Source organism: Mirounga angustirostris, unplaced genomic scaffold (genome assembly GCF_029215605.1).
Source record: "Mirounga angustirostris isolate CCGP_5_RB_7025 unplaced genomic scaffold, mMirAng1.0.hap1 SCAF_6, whole genome shotgun sequence".
Classification (NCBI taxonomy): Eukaryota; Metazoa; Chordata; class Mammalia; order Carnivora; family Phocidae; genus Mirounga; species Mirounga angustirostris.
Genome location: NW_026991714.1, coordinates 123,989,020 through 124,011,028, shown reverse-complemented (window position 1 = coordinate 124,011,028; position 22,009 = coordinate 123,989,020). Strand labels below are relative to the sequence as shown.

The following is a 22,009-nucleotide window of genomic DNA, read 5'->3' as shown; positions in this document are numbered from 1 at the left end:
AGGTAGAAAGGAAAGCAGTTTTTATAACTCCAGGGTATTCACAAGGCTAAACCAGGTTCTCGGTACTCTGGAACTCTTTCTACCTGCCCCCACCTGTGATGGCCTCCTGGCCTATCCCTTATAATTCGGTCTTTACACACTCTACCCTGTGTGTATGAATGTGTGGAGTCTCTCTGAACTCTTGAGCAAAGCAAGGAATGAGTCCCTCAGATGAAGGTTGTGGGGCCTTGGGCAGGTCACTTAACCTGTGTGATTAGTCTTTATCTGAAAAATGAGCAGGTTGGCTTCGATGATTTAAAAGCAAATAATGCTTGTTGAACACCTGCTGTGGGCTGGAGCCTGTGCTTGGCACTGGGGATGCAGTGGAATAAGAAAAATAGCCTGTCCCCGAGGGGCTGAAGGTCTGATGGGACACACACAGGGAGGTGAGCTGGGAGGTGGGGCATGCCATCATCAATGTCCCATCATTTCCTGATGTTCGTGGTTCATGAGCATAAAGTACTCCTGGCAGAGCAGGGGGAACTCGCAGGTGACAGAGCTATTGCCTGCCCACCTGCAGTGGGAGGTGATACCAGTAGAGGCCGGTGACTTGTGTGGCTCTTCAGATCAGAGCAGGGCCTGCTTCAAGTATTCACCGAATAATCTAGTGGGCAGAAGCATGGACTCCAGAGCCAGGCTGTTGGGGTTCAAAACTCAGCTCTCTGCAATGTACTAGCTATATGCCCTTGGGTAAAGATATTTAACTTTCTTATCTATAAAATGTGTGTACTATTTGCATCTTCCTCATAGGATAGTTAAGAGAATTGAGATGAATTAAGAGTATCCCACTACAGCATACTCTCCATCTCTACCCTTTGTGCTAGTAAGTAAGGTCTTGATGACCAAGGAAAAAGGCTCTGTCTGGTCCTTAGGCTTGAGCGATTATGAAAGAACATCTTGAAGATGTAAGAAACAGGTGTAAGAAATTTCTTTCCCACTCCTCATCCCTCTGTTCTTTAGATGACCTATATTCATCTTTCCGGCCTTTCCTGTCTACCAAGCCAACAAGAGGGTAGGAGGCAGTCACGTTCAGGTTCTTCATTCTGCCTAGAACCCATCTGCGGGCCATCCTGTGCTGGAGGGATCGACTGCAGAGCTTGCCCCTAGAGCCAATGCGCAGGGGCAGAGCAGGGCCTTTCGGAGGGGCAGCTACCCTGCCCTCCCCCTTCTGCAAAATCTGTCAAATGGAGATGGAAAAACAGACACCTCTTCCCCAACTCAACCCCACCAGCTGTGTAATGAAGCTGGGTGGAATTGGCAGTATTAGGGGCTGGCTGGCACCTTATCAAGGGAATGTTGGCTTCTGAGTCCCCTCCCCAGCCAAATCCCAGAGGTCAGTGCTTGGAGCAGTGGGAGCGTTCAGAATTTGGACTACTAACCCAGCACCAGAGACCTTACCCACAACTGACGGTTGCCCTCTAAGAGTTGTAAGGACTCTTTGAAGGAAATATTCCTTCAGTTCAGAGTTGTCCAGATTCTCTTGGTTAAGAAGCAGGAAAGGGCCTTTACTCCCTAACAACCAGAGCTGGAAGGACCATGCGTTTGGATAGCAGTGGCGTCAGGGGAAATGACCTCAAACAGATGAGTACGGCCTTAGTAGAAATGACTCCAAAGAGGAATATAGAATGGCCAGGTGCCCAGGCTTGTGAAGAGTGAGGGAAGGTACAGGAGAGGTAGACAGTGTTCTGGCAAAGTTCTCCGAAGACGAGGGTACCCCACAGAGCCCTAACATTTTCTGAGCTGGGATGCCCTCATTGTGCACGTGAGGAAACTGAGGACTTTTGGAGTCCTTTATATTAGATCTCATTCTCCCAGACCCCTCACAGTGATCCACATTATTGACAACCTTCTCCTCAAAATCTTCTTCCTTGGCCTCCTGGTTATTGTAGGCCTGCCTCTTATCTTGCCTCTCCAGTTACTCCAGTCTCCTGTGGCCCCTGAGCATGGTCCTTCTCCCAGGTTCTGCCCCTGGGGCTAGGCTCTTGCTCTTTATCTCCTCAAGCACTCGTGCAGCTTCAACTCCAAGAGTGACATCCTGGCCAGTCCTAGGCCCTCATCTCTCCTGTGAGGACAGAGGTCCTAAGACATCCCACAGGCACCTCAAACTCAGCATTTCCAAATTTCAGCTCTCCATTTTCCTTACTCTGATGGCTTTTATTATGTACGGCCTATTTTTGACATCTTATATTCCCCTCCTTCAAGTTCAGTGATTTTCAGTGCCTGAAAATTCCCTATCCTTCCATCTCAAATTGAAGGCTTTCCAGGCCATATTCATTAATTCACACATTCAAATACTTTCTGAGTATATTAATATTCTCTGTGCCAGAGTTGGCTCCAAGTGCTAGAGGTTCCATGGTGAAAAAGACAAACCTGGATCCTGCCTCTTAGGGGCTTATAATTGAATGGAGGAGACAGAAACTAACATAAGTAATTGCAGAAAAATAGCTATATAATTTCTACTAAAAACAGTACAGGGCTGTGATAGTGCATAATGGAAGGGGCGGGGGCGGGGGGTAGCGGGCAGGGGATGTGGAGGAGGGAGGAGGTGTAACTAAACTGATCTGGAGGCCAGAGAAGGCCTGAACATGGGGAATAGGTGTGAAGTACAGCAGGATCGAGCTCAACTCCTCTTTCAGAATTCCAAGCCTGTAGTAGGCTGAGTAATGGCTCATCAAAGATGTCCACGTCCTTACCCTATAGCCCATCAATATGTTATGTTACATGGCAAAGGAGATTAAGGTTGTCGGTGGTATTAGGGTTGTTGGTCTCCCTTATAAAAGGGAGAATTCCCTGGATTATCTGGGTGGGATCAATATCCTTAAAGTGGAAGAGAGAGGAAATAAAAGAGAGAGAGATGTGATATCCTAAGCTGGGTCAAAGAGATGTTACGTTGCTGGCTTTGAGGATGGAGGAAGGGAGGCATAAACCAAAGAATGTAGGTAGTCTCTTGAAGCTGAAAAAGGCAAGAAAATGGATTCTCTTTTAGAACCTCTAGAACGGAACCCAGCCCTGCTGACACCTTGATTTTAGCCCAATGTGACTCCTGTTGGACTTCTGAAATCCAGAACAGTGAGAGGATAAATTTTGTTATTTTAATCCACTAAGTTTGTGGTAATTTGTTATGGCAGTTGTAGAAAATTATAATTATGGGCCTGAGCCCTGATATTTCCATTCCTAAATCCACTTCATTTATTTCCACCTCCGCTTGAACTCTATCTTTCCCTCATCTCTGCTCTCTGGATCCATCTTCTGGGCCCTGCATTTTTGAGGACTCCAAGGGCACAGAGCTGTTCAGATCAATTATAGGAGCAGGCAAAGGCAGAAGAGCAAAAAGCAGGCCGGTGAGTACAAGGGCCCATGGAGAGCTCTAGCTCTGGACTCAGGCCTGCTGGAACCATTTACTTCCTGTGGGCATCTGAGCAAGGGAGCAAGGCGTTGGCTTGTTTCTTCAGCTCACACATGAAGACACGATAGGTCCCACCTCAAAGGCATAAAAGGCAGTAACTGTATCATGCATTTATCATAGGAGATTATCTTTAGTGCTTATGTGCCATCAGGAGACCAGGTCCAAGGAATTATAGAACAGTCACTGGAGGGTAATCAAGGGCAACGCCAAGCACCCAAGGCCAGGTGCCAGGGAAGGTGCTTCTTCCCCTTCCTGCCCCCTCCCCTTTCCTGCCCGGGTGGCGGCTCAGGGAGAAAGCCCCAGGGGAGGGGGAGATGGCTTGGCCAGCTGTGCTCAGATACACCCCCCACCCCAGGTCATAGAGGTCGGGCAGCTCCACCTTCTCCCTCCTTCCCCATCCCCTCCGCCTAGGGCTGCCCTTTGGTGGCCAGTCAGGCTGGTTTCGCCGGGGGTGGGGCGCACGTGGCGCGACGCCCCCTGCCTCCTGGCGACAGAGCAGCGGGGGCCGTGCGGGGAGCTGGCCGGCGGCTCGGCCGCGATGGGGGTTCTCACTTCCCCTCCCCAACGGCCGCGGGTGCAGGTGCCGCGGGCCGTGCCCCGCAGGCGGGGCGGGTCCTGTGGACACGCCCCCGCGGCCAGTCCTCGCAGCCGGTCGGGAGGAAGCGCCAGAGCAGCGGCTGGTGCTGCGCGGAGCCCGGCGCCGCTGCCGCCCCGCGCCCCGGGACGCCGCCGGGCCCGGCCCCGCGCACGCAGCGAGCGGGCAGGTGAGCTGCGCCCCGCGCCATGGCAGCCTCAGGTGCGTAGGCGGGCCCGGGCCCCTCTCCCGAGCCTCCCCGCTGGCTCGCCCTTCGCCCACCGCAGCCGTCCGAGCGCTCGCCCGCTCCCGGCTCTGCGTCTTCCGCGCGGGATCTGTGCGCTTTCTGTGCTTTCCCGCTTTCCCGCTTCCCCGGCGCAAACCTCCCGCCCCAGTTTTCCCACGCCCCCCTTCCCAGCCTGTCGCGCGATTCTCTTCTGCCCCCGCCTGCACCTCCCCTGTCCCTCGTCTTCTAAGTCTCCTTTCCTCTCTCCGACTGGCTCTAGTTGCTTCTGAGGGTCCTTTCCCCTGTTCTTCCAACTCTGAACCGGGGTCCCGTGGAAACAAGGCGGAGCGCCGACTCGTCGGCTTCTGGGAAATGCTTCTCTTAGGGCCCCATTGGACCAATAGGGGGCGCTCAGGCAGTCCCTGGTGGGCGCCGGGTGATCGCGGGCGGCCCTTGGGCCACCTTCGCAAGCCCCCTTCCTCTACCCATCCTAGGCTTTGTTTTTCATCTAGAATTTCGATAGAAATCTAGGAACACCATTCCGTTAGCTTTAGTTTTCTTACGTCTTTTGCAGAACTTTGGGGAGTGGGGAAAAGTGAAGGCCACTGGGTAATCTACCCATCGAAAGGTACGAGGAGTCCTGGGTTCTTGATTTGTCTTGGATTCTTCTCTGGTTCATGGGTGTGTACACTTGCCAAAGTTACTCACTCGCTAAGATCCAGGACAAACCACGTAATAATGATGGTAATAGAGACAACTAAGGAGCACTTACTATGCACTGTGATAGTTATTGTGCACATACATGTGTTCTCAGTGGTGACCAGGACAACCTGGTCTCTGCTCTTAGGGAGTTTACAGTCTTGTGCAAGAAAGCGATAAGTAGGGGCGCCTGGGTGGCTCAGTCGTTAAGTGTCTGCCTTCAGCTCAGGTCATGATCCCAGGGTCCTGGGATCAAGCCCCACCCCACATCGGGCTCCCTGCTCCTCAGGAAGCCTGCTTCTCCCTCTTCCACTCCCCCTGCTTGTGTTCCCTCTCTCGCTGTGTCTCTCTCTGTCAAATAAATAAAATCTTAAAAGAAAAAAAAAAAGCGATAAGTAAACAGAGAATTACTAGGTGAGAAAATTAGAGTTACTGTATTTGCAAGTGGGTTTACTTGTATTTTCCTCACCCATTTTCTGATGTTTTAGCAGAGATAACATGTATAAACAGGATGTAAACGTCTCTTGAAAACTAAAATCTAGTTAGCCAGTAGAAGATAGTGTTCTTGAAGGATGTGGGCAGATCCTAGAATGAAGAGCCAACTGTCCCCATATCCCCTGAGGTCTATGGGGCAGTGTGCGGGGGTTGGGGGGTTGTTGGGGGTGAGAGGGTTGTTGGGGGTGGGGGGTGAGGGGTGGGGTGTGGAGAAGGTCAATGGTAAGAGTTCTATTAGCTTTGGTAATACAGGCTCATTCTTTAAAGGGAATGGGAAAGTAGCTAGTTTTAGCCTTGTGGCTCTCAAGTGGGGCTCTGGAGGTGAGAAGAAGCTGTATTGTGGTAAGAGTAGGCTTATAGTCCACATGTTCCGTTCAAAAGCTGAAGCAGAGTTATGTAGAGGAAATTCATTCAGCAAATATTTATTGCATGCCTACTGTTTCTAGGCACTGTTCTAGGTGTCAGGTGTATATTCAGCAATCAAAACAGACATAAGCTACTTACCCATGGAGTTTATGGAATATGGGGGAGGGCAGGCAATATGCTTGATAAGGAAATTCACAATATGATAAGTGCATTGGGAAAGCAGTAGAGGCGGTAGAGGGGGTTGGGTTTACAATTTTTTTTTTTTTTAAGATTTTATTTGTTTATTTTTACGAGAGAGAGAGAGAGAGAGAGAGAGCAAGCACGAGTCGAGGGGAGGGGCAGAGGGAGAAGCAGGCTTCCCGCTGAGCAGGGAGCCCAATGCAAGACTCGATCCCAGGACCCTGGGATCATGACCTGAGCTGAAGGCAGATGCTTAACCAGCTGAGCCACCCAGGCGCCCTGGGTTTATAAATTTAAAGAAGGTGGCCAGATTAGGCCTCATGGAGAAAGGAACATTTGAGTGAAGATCTGAAAGGTTATGTGGGGGGAACAGTGCTCCATTCAGAGGAACAGTAAATGGGTATATATGGTATATTTAAGGATCAGGGAGCAGGTGGTAGAGTAGGTGGGTGATTGGGGGGAAGTAGGAGATGAGGTTGGTGAAGCTCCCACGTCTTTCCATGGCTGAGAACAGGCTCTGGCTGTCAAGTGCAAGAAACAGCAAACTGGGAGAGCCTTTGGACAGAGGAGACAGAGAAAACCACCCTCGTCCAGTGTCCTGTGTGTGTCTTCCAGTAGGGCATGGCGGAAGGGGCTAGAAGAGTGTGCTTCCATTCAGATGGGGACTCGAGCACAGTGGCCAAACTGGGGCTATTTATGGGCTCTGTAGTGGCTTCTGCCGATGTCTATAATGGTTAGGGCTGTCACACCCTCCTGCTGTCAGCATGCGCTGTGGCGAGATACCGCTTTAGGTCCTGCAAGTGGGAGCTGGGCCTCTGAAGTCCCTGAGGCCCTCTGAGGTCTGGAGGTGCAAGGACCCATGGTGGCAGTGAGAATACCTCTTGACAAGATATGAGAGGGTGTGGAGTCACCTAGGTCATCCTTCCATGTGATCTTCTGCTTCTCAACCTCTTCCTCCCTCTGCCTCCCTTCCCCCTCCTCCTCCTTTTTCTTATTTTAAACAGTTTTATTCAGATATAATTCACATACCATACACTTTGCCCACTTAAAGTATACAGTTAAAAACAAAACAAAACCAAAAAGTATACATTCATTGTTTTTTTAGTATCTTCACAGATAGGTGCAGACCCCACCATGGTCCATTTTAGAACATTTTCATTACCTCAAAAAGAAACTCATTTTGAGAAATGAGTGAAGGGGGTATACATTTATGAAATAGAAATTTCTTTTAAAGAAAGAGAAAGAAACTGTATGCTTTGGCTTTCACCCTCTTATTCCCTCCTCCTGCCCAGTCCTGAATTTTGCATCTGTGTCTGTAGATTTCCCTACTCAGGACTTCCATGTGAATGGGATCATATAGTATGTGGTCTTCAGTGTTTTCTTTCATATAACATAGCATTTTCAAAGTTTACCCAAGTTGTAGTATATGTCAGCACTTCATTCCTTTTTAAGGCTGAATTATGTGGTCTTTTAAAATTTCATTTTGCTGAAGGATAAGCATTCAGATTTTATTTTTTTGAAAGACATCTTTTCTTATTGAAATCAAGGAGAATCTTGGCTCCCTGTTTTTGAAAGAGCATGGCAAGCAAGATAAAATGAAATGGAATCAGCCTACCCTGGAATATTCTCTAGGTTCCTGATGGTATCTCTTGCATTTACACATGAGAGAAAGGAGACAAAGAAACCATAAGTGACTTCCCCAAGTGATTGCGTCTGGGGCTGGGTGAACCACCACAATCCTTTCTTCCATGTGTCAGCCTTCAGATCTTTGAAGAAAGCTTGCATACCTTTTCTTGCCCTTTTTCTCCAAGGTTTCTCTTATCTCCAGATTTTTCTACCCATCCCTAGACTTAGAGGATAATAGGGTTTGAAGGTACATTTAATGTTTTGTGATCTGAACTCACATCTGATTCTTGAGGTCCCTCAATACTCCTGTCAAGTTTCTAAACTTGAAAACTTCAGAGTCTGGAAGTCCTTATGTGAGTCATTACTAGACCCCTCCCTATCCTAGTCACCTTCCCCTAGTGCACATCCCTCTTCAGTAGGGTGCTCAGGGCAGATGGATGGGGAACCAGAGTCACCTGCAGACTAAAGAAATGATCTGGGCTGGGGGTGGTTTGAAAAGCTGCCTGCCACTTCCTCCCTATTCTTTTTTTTTTTTTTTTTTAAGATTTTATTTATTTATTTGAGAGAGAGAGAATGAGAGAGGGCACATGAGAGGGGGGAGGGTCAGAGGGAGAAGCAGACTCCCTGCCGAGCAGGGAGCCCGATGCGGGACTCGATCCAGTGGACTCCAGGATCATGATCTGAGCTGAAGGCAGTCGCTTAACCAACTGAGCCACCCAGGCGCCCCACCTCCCTATTCTTTTCTCAGATGGATTCTGAATCTTTCTAAGGAAGCTTTTTTTCAGTCACTGTCTTTCTTAACCACCACCGTCACTCCCTGTTGCCACCAGCGCCCCCGCCCCCCCGCTGTTACCCATTGCTTTCACCTATAGCCCAGTCTGTTCTTTAAGCTCTACAAGGACAAAGGCCCATTCTCATTTCTGTTTAGGATTTATGGATGCCTGTTGGTTCATGGATTTCACTTTTCTTTTTCTTTTTTAAAAGATTTCATTTATTTATTTATTTGAGAGAGAGAACGAGAGAGAGCCTGAGCAGGGGGTAGGGGCAGAGGGAGAGGGAGAAGCAGACTCCCCACTGAGCAGGGAGCCAGACTCAGGGCTCCATCTCAGGACCCTGGGATCATGACCTGAGCAGAAGGCAGATGCTTAATGGACTGAGCCACCCAGGTGCCCGCATGGATTTCATTTTTCTTTTCTTTTTTTTTTTTTAATTTTTAAAATTTAAATTCAATTAATTAACATATAATGTATTATTGGTTTCAGAGGTACACGTCTGTGATTCATCAGTCTCATATATACCCAGTGCTCATTACATCACGTGTCCTCCTTAATGTCCATCACCCACATACCCCCTCCGCCACCCGCCTCCCCTCCAGCAACCCTCAGTTTGTTTCTTATAGTTAAGAGTCTCTTATGGTTTGTCTCTCTCTCTGGTTTCGTCTTGTTTTATTTTTTCCTCTTTTCCCCTATGATCCTCTGTTTTGTTTCTTAAATTCCACATATCAGTGAGATCATAGATTTCATTTTTCTTAATAAACAAACTGGGAGAATTGATTTGGCACATGTGAGGAAATGACCTACAGTTACAGGCAGGGATTTATCGTTAACAAAACAGCAACCCACACAAGAGAGGGTTGCTGACAAAGTGTTTGGTCCTGTGTTATTCAGCATATCATGGAGGAACTTTAACTTCCACTTTGGAACTTTTTTTAGAATTTCCCCAGCTTTCAGTTTCAGCAGTGGAGCAAAATTCAAGAAGGTGATAGATTTCATTGTCCTCATTTACATTGAGGCAAAAGTTGCTTAGACTTAGTATACTGGTCTCAAGTCACACCACAAGTGGGTGACCAAGTAGGTTGTCATATTAATGAGTCTTGAGGCACTAACCACTTTGTTTTCAAGTACTTTTGCTCAAAGGAGTTGGGGGGCGGGTGTCAAATTTAACACCAGAACCCCAGGAATGAGACGTTTTCAATGTTTTCCATACAGAAGAGGCTAACCCTTTAAGTGTTTTTTTTAATTTAAATTGTATTTTAAAGTTTTTATTTTAGAAGTTTTAGATTTATTGAAAAACTGAAGATATTAGAGTTCTCATATATTCCACACCCAGTTTCCCTCATTATTAATAATTTGCACTCTCTTTGATGGCTAGAGGTCTTTAATGCCCAGCGGATGTTGTATGGTGCTGTTAACAGAAGAATAGGTCGTGTTGAGGCAGGATCCAGGGTGAAATGAATACTCACTCCCTCAGTGACCCTGGAACTTGTCATTTGAAATTGTTGGTTTGCTTTGCTTTGGGTCACTGTCTCCTCATAAAAGTGGTATACATCGCTCACGGCCACATATCAGGGCATTCTAAAGTTGCTGCTTTCCTGCTAAGTCAGTCATTGTTCCAAGATCTGAGCTGCTTTCTTAAGAGTACTTACTATGCTCTTGGAAATACTCTTCTCTCTTCCTTATTTCTTTACCATCTATTGAAAACATCCCCGGGGCGCCTGGGTGGCTCAGTCGTTAAGTGTCTGCCTTCAGCTCAGGTCATGATCCCAGGGTCCTGGGATCGAGCCCCACATTGGGCTCCCTGCTCCGCGGGAAGCCTGCTTCTCCCTCTCCCACTCCCCCTGCTTGTGTTCCTGCTCTCGCTATCTCTCTCTGTCAAATAAATAAATAAAATCTTTAAAAAAAAAAGAAAAGAAAGAAAATATCCCCAATGGCTTCATCACTAATGTGTGGGACCACAGCCAGCCTTCTCTGAGATCTTATTCTCCTTCCAGCCCATTTGTAAAAATTGTTGACATGTTATTTGCTAGTATATTTGTTGATATAGGTAGGGAGTGTTGGTGGCTACTGCTTTTTACTTTTGCACTTTTAACTGAATTCTAAGCACAGATTGCTAACATTACACCCTTACTATTATAATGCACTATAAAAGTCTTGTACATTGCCTACCTGGTGGGCCAAGCTCATGCACACTCATGTGCATTAACACTTTACATTTAGAAGAACATTCACCTCTAAGGATAAACCAACTATGTAGAAAAGAGGGGCAGAAAGAAGGTAAACATATTCTGATGCCTTAACTCTACTTTTCTCAGTATGAGCTCCATAGTTGTGTTGCTTGGCCAATCTTGTTCCTTCCATAGTCCTGAAATTATTTCTCCATTGAAGTACAAAGAACTGTTACATGGGGGCGAGGGGCGCGGCGCGGAGATCAGCAAAGATTTTATTTTATGGAAGGCTGCAACACTGCCTTCCATACATTAAAATTTTGCCTTTAATCTGCTTAAACTTTGGGACCAGTGTAAGCAGCCTAAAATGGACTGTTTTAGTCACAGTTGAACTAGACCATGCTCAGAATTGAGTTTTCTGCAGAGCCACGAAGGCCGTGGTATCATCAGAATTGCTGATTGCCTCCCCCCCACCCCATATTACCTTCTAAAACTGATTTCTTTTAAAATTTGCACACCTCCCCTTCTAAAGTACTCCCTGGCTGTTCAATGTGCTCCTACTGAGAGCCTGTTGGGTTTTATATTAGCCCTGGATTAGGGCTCCAGCAAAACAGAGACTCCAAAAAGAAACTCCAAACTTTTTTTTATTTGCTATTTTTAAAAATTTGGTAATATTATCCCTGGGGAAATCAGAACTGTGTTGGGTTTACATATTATATGTCATTGTTTTTACTTTGAATATGGTGGAAGATGGGATAGGAAGGGGGAGTCCTCCCATGATGTTTTCAGAGTTTACAGCCTCAGGTCTTGACCCCCAGTCCTGCCTCCAACCTTTTTGCTAGGAACTACTCAGTGAAATGTGGTCCAGGGGTGGTGTTTAATTGTGACAATCCACAACTTTCATGATTCCCAAGCTTCACCAGACTTGAGCAGCTTCCTTCTTTGAGTGGGAAGAAGGATCCCTATTGTATTGTGCCGACGTGTGGAGACTCCTCTGCGCTCACCCCTTCCAAGGCACGAAGGACAGTTTGTTGAGCTGGTGGGAGATGAAGCCTCCTCTAACAGTAGTAACAGGTGTGTTAAGAGCCAAGCTTCTTTGAATTTTGATAATTGGAAGATATGCTTTATTACTCGTAAGATTCTTGACCGAATCCCTGATGGGAGGTAGCAGGTGGACTGGTGGGGGGACTGCACAGGGGACCAGGGGACGAGCCTGAAGTTCAGTCCCGGCTTAGTGACTAGTTTGCTGAGTGTGAATTTGAGTCCCTTCATCTTCCCAGATGAAATGTTTCTTTTATCTGTAAATGAGGAGTTTGGGCCAAGTGATCCCCCAAAGCTCTTTTTAACTTACTGCTTCTCTGAGGCTTTGTACTGTTTCTGGCACTTATGCTTTATGAGAAGAAGAAGAAAGCCTATGTCCCAGCACAGGTGAGGTGAGGGACACCCTCCCAATGGTATTACGGAGATCAAAGTATTAAGTCACCCACAGCTGCTGCTAACATTCATGCATTGTTTCTCTTACTGTGTGGATGAGGACTCCAGCTACCAATTACTGAGAGCTTACCACATGCCAAGCGCTGTGCTTAGCACGTTATATGAAATATCTAATTTTTTTTTAAAGACTTTATTTATTTATTTGACAGAGAAAGACAGTGAGAGGGAACACAAGCAGGAGGAGTGGGAGAGGGAGAAGCAGGCTTCCCGCCGAGCAGGGAGCCCGATGTGGGGCTCGATCCCAGGACCCTGGGATCATGACCTGAGCCAAAGGCAGACGCTTAACGACTGAGCCACCCAGGCGCCCCTGAAATATCTAATGTAATGCTCACAAAACACTGATAAATACTGCCATTATATTTCCATTTCCTGATGAGTAAACTGAGGTTTAGAATATTTAAGTAACTTGCCTAAGGTTACACAGCTAATAATTCACAGAGCCAAGATGCTAACTCTGGCCACCTGATTCAGTACCTGTGCTTATAATCACTGTATTTGGGAAAGAGCCAGGTTCTGGGGCCAAAGTGTCTGAGTTCAGATTCTGACTCTGTCACCACGGGTAAATTATGTACCCTGCCAAACCTCCATTTTCTCGTCTTTCAAACGGGGCTAATAGTATTCTCCACCTTATCAGGTTGCTGCAACGATTAAATGGGCTTACTAGGCAGTGTGCTTGGAAGAGCATCTGGAACATAGTAAGCTCTATATAAGGTGCTTGCTGTTGCTGTCATCATCATCATCATCATCATCATCTTACCCGGCGTCAGCTGTGGGTGGAAGAGCATGCCAGCAGAAGTGACAGCTTATGTAAAGTTCTGAAATGGCATGGCATCTTGGGGCAGAGGCAGGGAGACAGGTATGGCTGGACCAGAGCCTGGAAGCAGGGGAAGGGTTTGACAGCTCTGTCAAGATGGTGGGGGCCAGGACCCCCGTCTGGATGGTTTGTCGTGCAGGTCGTGTGAGCCCCAGAAGGAGCAGGTGTGTTAACATGCTGCTTCTCTGCCTTGTTCTTGCTCAGGGGCGGTTGGAAGATGCGACATCCTCATCGTCTACGGCCCGGATGCCAAGGAGTGGTGCCAGTACCTCCAGGACCTCTTTCTGTCCAGTCGGCAGGTGCGGAGCCAGAAGACGCTGACTTACAGGCTGAGCCCAGACGCCTCCTTCTCGGCCAAGGACCTGAACTTCTTCCTGAGCTCCCGCTGCGTCGTCGTGCTGCTGTCTGCCGAGCTGGTGCAGTGCTTCTGCCAGCCGGCCCTGCTGCCCCTGCTGCAGAGAGCCTTCCACCCTCCCCAGCGCGTGGTGCGCCTGCTCTGCGGGGTGCAGGACGGCCCGGAGTTCCTGGACTACTTTCCGGACTGGGTGCACTGGCAGGAGCTCACCTGTGACGACGAGCCCGAGACTTACGTGGCAGCGGTGAAGAAGGCCATTTCCGAAGGTAAGGGTGTCTTCTCAAGGAAAGATAAGCAAGCCCTAAAAAAAAAAAAAAAAAAAAAGACTCATCCAGGCCACAAGTGTTTCAGGTGAGGCGGCTTTCAAACCTGTGAGCCGCTTCCATTTTATCATCAGGGCCCTTAAGATTTTTGTGGAAAAATGTGTCACTTTGGACAACATGTTTATAGAGAAATACCCCTCTTCTCTATTTCCCAGTAGCCGAGCTTCTGTCTTTTGCCCTGTTTCTCCTTTTAAAGTGGGAAGATTCTGGTCCCCTCTGCCAGGGCTCCTGACTTCAGTGGCCCCAGGAAGTGTGACATACACTCTGATGAACAGTAGCGGAAGATGCGTTCTGGGATGGAGGCATGTCACAGCTCTTCTTCCTCTTTTGCTTTCTATTTTTGCCTCACTGTGGGCTATGAGTGGGCTCTGTGTTTATCACTGTTCTCTCGCCATTTGAAATCTTACATACCTGATGCCAGCCAAGAAGCCTGGACAGTTATGGGTTGATTTAACGGTGCTCAATTATCCCTGCTGGGACTCGGGCCTTAATTGGGCTCATCCACCCCATCTCATCTGATGAACTGAATCAAGAATTCACTAATTCCCACTGAGCTTAAAAAGCTGATGTAGCTTCCTCGATTCTTTTATCCAGCAATAGGCTGCTCTAAACCAATAAATATGACCAGATTTCTTAACATAGTGGGATCCTGGCTAATTTGTGATATAAATGACTAGTGTTAATATAAAAGATGTGTCACCTGGATAAGAGATTCTTCTAGGGTTTGCTTTTCTTTACTTCAGAAGAACACAGTGATAGAAAAAGCACATAATCCGATCCTGCATGATTGCTCTTCATTGCTTTGAGGGAGTTTTGATCTGCCTAAACTTACAAAGAACTGAAACACAAGTAGTTATGTCTGCGGATGGGCTTATGTCCCTGCTGTGGTCCATTATGATCTCATGGGCAGGCCCCTGTGACCCACCAGCCCGTCATTCAGGGCTCCATGCATATATTGTCACGTGCTGGCATCTTATGCTGCATGATCTGACAGATTGTTCTTTAAAATATTCCAGTGGTGTTATTTTTTAAAAATTTTTTTAAATTAATATATAATGTATTATTTGTTTCAGGGGAACAGGTCTGTGATTCCAGTGGTGGTATTAAAAAAAAATACATGATAGAAGGGATTCTTTTAGTATTGTTTCAGTGAGCCCAGTGTTTAGATGCCTGGGTAAATCGATCAATAATCATTTACTTTTTACTAAGGACTCTGGCTCCATATGCTATGAGCCTTTAGCTTCAAGGGTTTCCAAAAGAATGAAGTGTTTCACGGTGGTGTTTCTGTTCTGAGAACAAATAACCTGTCATCAGAAAGAGATTATTTTAATGGGAGATTAAAATAAGCTTCTTAGTGGAAACTCTGCAGTTCAGAATGAATGGGTTGGTAGGGACAAATGGAGTTCTAGAAAAGAGAAGGAAGAAGGATGGCTTACGGCGCCAATATAACTTTCTTATCTGGTGTTAGACTTACGGACTTTGGGACTTGAGGGGTCTGTGTGAGCCAGGATGGCTTAGGTTTGCTTTTCAGGTACCCATAGCCATTGCCCTTGGTCGGCCCAGTAATGTGGTGCTGTATCTCCGGTTTGTATGCTGGGCAAACTTCCTTAACAAACTCCAGACTCAGAGTCTGGCAGTATGCCAAACAGAGCATTGACCAGGGGTAGGTACACTCCATGGTGCTAATTAGGTGCCCGGTATTGGGCAAGTCACTTACCTCTTTGGGTTTCCGTTTCCTTCTCTGTAAGAGGCCAGAATAAGACTTGATCTAAGACACTATCCAGGGTTGATAACCTATGATTCCCCAAGGTCAGAGAGTCTCAAACATTTCCGAAGCATCACCTTCTTTTCACCATTTCATACCTGCTTTGACTCCCAGGAAGCTTAGGGTTAAAACAATGTTTAAGAACAGTACTATCCCAAACTAGGTTTTTGATATGATTATACCCTTAGTTATATTGTCTATAACTTGTGATAATTTATCTTAATACTTTCCTTGTACACATGAGGTTTTCCTAAGGTGCCTCAAATAAAAGCAAAAAATAAAATTGTCATACACCCCACTAATACAACATGCCCTAGTCTCATTGAAATAAATACATAAATACATGAGACTTGTATCTTTGACTTTCTGTGTTAAGAAAGAAAATCCCAGTGGGAAATGTAATGGAAAATTGATAACAGGGTTGAATTAATGGTAGGGACAATAATTATGGGGTTACTGATTGTAGGGTTGTTGAAAGTTATAAGGAGACAAATTTCAGGAAACCTTTCTAACAGAGCGTGCAAAGATGGAACAGATTGCCTTTGGAGGTGGTGAGTTCCACAACTCTGGAAATATGTGAGTGGAGACTGTTGATGTGGCCTAAAGGGATTCAGCTTTGGAGCTGTGGCTGGACCATGTGACCTTCACAGCCTCTTGACCATAAAATTCCCTTACATTAAATTCCTCTTTTTCACCAAGAACACATTTCTTCTTTCTTTTTTTTTTTTTAAGATTTTATTTATTTATTTGGTGGGGGGTGTGGCGCAGAGGGAGAAGGAGAGAGAGAATCCCAAGCAGACTCCGCACTGAGCGCAGAGCCTGACACGGGGCTCGATCCCACAACCCTGAGATCATGACCTGAGCTGAAATCAAGAGTCAAACACTTAACAGACTAAGCCACCCAGCCAGGCGCCCCCAGGAACACATTTCTATTGTGAATCTAGTCTTCCTCCTTCACCAGGTCTCCCTGGGGTTTCTAACTTTCCCCTGAAGAAATATTGGTCATGTTCCTACTATGACCTCAGCAGAAAGTAGCAGGAAAAGAAGACCTCAAGTTGTAATCTATGTAATCTTTAAAAATGGTTAAGCTCTCAGCATATTTGTATATATGTATTTTTTCTTAACATTGAGGTACCTTTTGAAAAAACATGACTACTCGATAAGATATTCACTGAGACCATTTGAAATTTAGGCTAAATTTTAGAACATTTAAAACTTAAAGCTTAAAGATCAAAAGCTTTAGAGAGCAGAGCTGGTAATAAGGTAATTATTCCAGAAACTTAAAGTAAATGGGGTTATAGATAGTCTATTATACTTCTTTTGCTGCTACATTATCTAAACAAGCGATTCTCAAACTTTCCTATGTTCAGGAGGACGTGGGGATCTTGTCAGTATATGCACATTCTGACTCCGTAGATCTGGGTGGGGCCCAAGATTCAGCATTTCTTTTTTTTTTTTTAATTTTATTTATTTATTTGAGAGAGGGAGAGTGTGAGAGAGAGATCATGAGCAGGGGGGAGGGGCAGAGGGAGAAGCAGACTTCCCGCTGAACAGGGAGCCCGATGCGGGACTCGATCCCAGGACCCTGGGATCATGACCTGAGCTGAAGACAGACTCTTAACCCACTGAGTCACCCAGGCGCCCAAGATTCCACATTTCTAACAAGTTCCCAGGTGATGCTGACGCTGCTGATCAAGGGTCCATTGAGTATGTGAGCAAGGGTCTCAGCCCCCCTTCCTTTGCCAGGTCAGTGGTCATGTCTCTCTGTAGTGTGTGGACCATTTTCTCCAGTCTCCATTTTTCTGGAAGTAGAGGCACCATCACATCAGAGTGACTCCTGGATACCTGTCAGTTTAGGTATAAAATTAGGCCAGTGTTTGGTGCTTAGGCCAACAGACTTTAGGGCTGGGTTCCTGAGTTCTCTTCCCTGCCTCTACTCACAGATTCGATGTGTGAGCTCTGGCAACTTTTAATCTCAGTTTTCCAGAAGTAAATGGTCCTGACATTAGAGTAGGGTTATACTTCCATCACAATCCTTACTGCTGCTTCATTTGATAATGAATTACTCTTCCACTAAAAAGTGTTTTGGAGGTTTTATTTTATTTCCCACCCCCTCTCCAAATTTGTCAGCTACCTTAAAATGGAGCAGATGTTTTAATTAGAGTCTTTAGTGTGTTGGAGCAGGCAGCTTGCTTCCCAAGATCTTCATCTGTAAAATGATGGGGTTGGACCACATGATTTGGAAGGTTTCTTCCAACCCCCAGCACTGTAATATATCATTATAAGTTTTCCAAGAAGATGGCAAATTACTCCGAACACTTGAATTGATTGTTTAGTTCCAAAATGTCTACGGTGATATATACTCAGTGTATAGAACACTGTACTATTGTTCTGGATTTTTTTTTTTTTATTTGTTGGGTGATTATTTTAAAATAAGGAAGTGAGAAAAACCCAGGTACAGCATAGAAATTATTTCCTCTTTTTACTGGAGCTGCATTCTTTGCTGCAAATCTCCCTGGAATACAAAAATAGATTGTTAGTGTGTGTGGGAAAGGACTTGTTAGGTGATGCTGAGTTTTATTTCCAAAGTTCTCATCATTTTGTGTGTGTGTGTGTGTGTGTGTGTGTAGGGGGAAGTGAAGCATTAAACCTAATTCTTCTACTATTATTCAGTATTACACTGGAGAGCTCACCTGCTTTTTCTTTTTTTAAGATTTTTTATTTATTTATTTGACAGAGACACAGTGAGAGAGGGAATACAAGCAGGGGGAGTGGGAGAGGGAGAAGCAGGCTTCCCGCGGAGCAGGGAGCCCAATGCGGGGCTCAATCCCAGGACCCCGGGATTATGACCTGAGCCGAAGGCAGATGCCCAACCGACTGAGCCACCCAGGTGCCCCTCACCTGCTTCTTTATATGCATTGTTTTCCCTTTGCCTCCCTCTATCCTTCCCCATGCTCCTTGTACTTCAGAAGTTCCGATGGTACCCAAAATTATAGTGTATTTTGCCTTTTGTTCCCATGGGGAACATTTAGAGGGATATGCCCATGTCTGGCCTTCCTTTGTTAATGTGAATGTTCTAATCTGAATATTATACTGGAGTTTAGAAGAAAGAGAGTTAGATATTTAAAAATGCTTTCAACTCATCAAATGGATTCCAAAATCTTTTCCTAAATTTAAAAAGGAACATTTTTTTTTCTGAAATGAAGTAACATATGTTCATCATAATGTTTAAAAAAATACCTATAGGTTATTGCCAATTTTCCCTTCTTATAAATAATGTTGCAGTATATCTTTCTGCAGCTTTGTGCCTAAATCTTTGTGAATCTGTGGATTTCCCCAGTCTTATCTCTGCAGAGCTCCTGGAGACAGGGTGGCATCACTGCTCTGTGCATCTTTCTACCATCTCCCTATAACCTGAATCCAGCCATGGCCCCTCTTACTACAGTTTTTTGTTGTCGTAATTTAATTTTTTTCCTTCCCTTTATGCCTGACTAAGCCAATTATTTACATGTACAGTTTTTCTTGCAGACATATTCATGTGGAGAATTGCCCTCACAGAAAGAGCTAAAAATAACATGAATGCTTTTTGGCCATTAAGAGTAATGCAGTGGACATTTTATGTGTGTTTATTACCCCCACGACCCTATGTGGGTAGATGGCTTTATTGCCATTCCTCAGACAAGAAAACTAAGTTTCAGAGAGTGTAAATGACTTGCACAAAGACGGGAGCAGCTCTCTTTGGAACTGAGGGCCTTCAGACTCTAGAATGATCTCCACGTTGCCTTGCTTTCTCCTAAGTCTCCACTCACTGCCCTTGTATTCCACGTGGAGACAAGAGGAATGAAGAAAGCTCGTGGAAGAAACAGGATCAGGGACGAGGAAGCTTCCCTGAGTTTTCTAGACCACTTTGTTTCAAGGGTAGGTGCGTGGGCTCCCGCCCCAGGCCCACTGAACCAGAATCTCAAGGGGGTTAGTCCCAGGAAGGTGAATTTCCACAAGGCTTGCTGTTGATTCTGCTGCACAGCTGTGTTCTGGGGGCTCTGCTCCTTGCCTGGTGCCCAGTCCCTCGGCTTTCTGCTTTGAGGAGCAGGCAGCAGCTCAGGCCCTGTGGGCTGTGATGATGCGGGTCACGGGGCAGAGGTCCCAGGGGCTTGGAGTTTGGCCACGGCATGACTCGCTTCCACGTCACAGGGAGCAGCCCTCAGAGAAGGGGGGAGGGTCAGGCCCTTGTAGCAAAGGGGAAGTCACTGCGCTCTCCTTGCTCTCCTTCGTGCGGTGGCCTAACTGATGGTAAGTCAGTCACTTCTGGGGCTTCTGTGGTTCCCTGCAGAGGCTGAGGGGGAGAATCTGACCTTTGGCCTCTTGAAATGGGCTAGTTTTGAGCTGCTGTCCTGCCTCAAGGCTGTGGGCGTTTGGATCTGTGCTTTCTCTGCTGTGGGTTGACCACTCTGCATTTGGCTCCTGAAGGCTCCCTAAATGCCCCCTGCTGAAGGAGGCTTTCTTCAGTACATTTTTATTCCCTTTTTGCAATAATCTTTGATTTGGAGAAGAAGGTGCCCGGCTCGGATAGCTGAAATCCATCCTGCTGTTCATTAAAAAGCCACAGCCTCTCCCAGGGTCCTTTGGATTTCCCTTGCCAGGTGCCTTGACCGCCTTGTATGTAGCGTAAGGTAAGTTCACCCTCCTAGCTGCGCCCGAAACAATTAACAAGGGCAAATAGATTTTTGGGCCTGTGGAACTTTCCCCCTGAGGCCTCTGAGGCCCCCAGGATTATGAATTTTCCCACAGAGCTGTGAGCCCCAGGTGGCGCAGTGCAATTGGCCGCCCCTGCTGCTTCGTCAGCCACCCAGAGATGGCCGCCTCCTCCCAGTTCATTAGCTTTTCTGTGGCCCCTCGAGGAAGGTTTCTGCAAGTCCCTTTGTCACCGTGGTGGGTTGGTGAGATGCAGTGAAGAGGGAGTGATGAATGTTCAAGTTTCCATTCCTGGGAGAATCTCCTTTACACCAGTCTTTGTCTCAATTTTCTATCTCGCGCTGGGATGGAAATAGTAGATACAGGAATTTCACTTGTTAGTTTCTTACCCGGTTCTTTCGGTATTTTTTGCATCTTGCTTCTCCTGGAACTGTTGGTAGTAGAGAATACTAGAACTCAGGAGGAACCTGACAAATGTTTTACCCTTTTCTGTAGATATTCTTTCATTTGGTCCATGCAGTTTTCCTGTAAGGAAGACCTTATTTTTATGCCCATTTTAAAGATGAGGAAAACAAGGCCTAGGCAGTTTCCGTGACTTGTCCAAGGTCACACAGCTGTTTGTCCATAAAAGGATCAGGACAAGGGCCTCCTGCTATGCAGTCTAAGGCCTACTCATGGCCTTATCTACATACCAGAACCAGCTTTTCATCTGGTATGTATTCATTGGGCATCTGCTGCTTCCAATGCCCTGTGCTGGGATAGAGCAGGGAAAGGACAGACATAGTCATTGCTGGGTGCCTGCCTACGTTCTGGAGCAGAGCTGTCCAAAAAAGTTCTGATGTGAGCCAGATGTGGAATTTAAGGTTTTCTTGTAGCTGCAGAAAAAAAAAAAAAAAGGAAAAGGAAACAAGTGAGTTAATTTTCATAATATGGTTTACTTAAGCCGGTATATCTAAAATATTGTCACTTCAACATATAATCAATATAAATATTATCAATGAGATATTTTACATCTTTTTTTAATACCAAGTCTTTGAAACCTGGTGCATAGTTTACACTTAGAGAACACACTGCAGTTGTTCAATAGCCACCTGTGGCCAGTGGCTACCATATTGGACAGTGTAGATCAAGAAGGGTGCTCACTTTTTTTGAGAATTGGGTCCCTATCAATTAATATTTAATACATTGACTGTCACATGTGTTAACAATATGCCTATCCTGGTTTCTCCATTCATTCATATATTTGGTCAGTAAGTCATTCAGAAAGTATTGAATGAGCATCTGTCTGACAGGTGCTGGCCTGTATATAATACCTCTTTATCTTTTTATTTCCTTTCTTCCCTTTCTATATTTTGTTAGCTATTTAGCTGTATTCCCAGGCTCCAGAAGTTCAGTGTCAGTTAAGACAAGATTAGCTTTGGGGCGCCTGGGTGGCTCAGTTGGTTAAGCGACTGCCTTCGGCTCAGGTCATGATCCTGGAGTCCCTGGATCAAGTCCCGCATCGGGCTCCCTGCTCGGCAGGGAGCCTGCTTCTCCCTCTGACCCTCCCCCCTCTCATGTGCTCTCTGTCTCTCTCATTCTCTCTGTCTCAAATAAATAAATAAAATCTTTAAAAAAAAAAAAAAAGACAAGATTAGCTTTGATTAACAATAGGATTTCTGTCCTTGAAATGACTAGTTTCTCATCTGGACCAGTGAGACTGAGCTCCTGGCTACCTAAGTGAAGACAATCAAACCAGGGTGCTTATAGATATATAATTTTAAAAAGTTATGTTTATACCAATATATGCATAGAGAGGTTTTTTTTTCCTGGAAGGATACACAAGACATTTTTGATAGTAGTTGCTTTTGGGTGGATGGAGGACTTTTTGTTTTAGACATTTCTCTGGTGTTTCTCTTTTTCTACTATGTTCACATTTTACTTTCAGTTAGGAATCTTAAAAGAAAAATGATGGAGTTGTGGGGATTTCAAGGATCCAGAGGAAGGAGTTGGGCTTTTCCCCAGCTAATCC

General features: G+C 45.9%; 1 protein-coding gene across 2 annotated transcripts in view; it reads left to right on the top strand.

The window, feature by feature from the left end:
• Positions 1-4,088: 4,088 nt before the first annotated feature.
• Positions 4,089-22,009, top strand: part of PIK3AP1 (phosphoinositide-3-kinase adaptor protein 1) — a 113,615-nt gene continuing 95,694 nt past the window's right edge. Inside the window, exons 1-2 of one of the 2 annotated variants that reach the window (XM_045878527.3) lie at positions 4,089-4,241; positions 13,068-13,484. In XM_045878527.3, the coding sequence (XP_045734483.1) occupies positions 4,229-4,241; positions 13,068-13,484 (430 nt within the window). In that variant the 5' untranslated portion in view covers positions 4,089-4,228. Of the gene's footprint in view, positions 4,242-11,168; positions 11,630-13,067; positions 13,485-22,009 lie in introns of those variants that run through there. The other variant, XM_045878525.3, reaches the window with a different exon arrangement.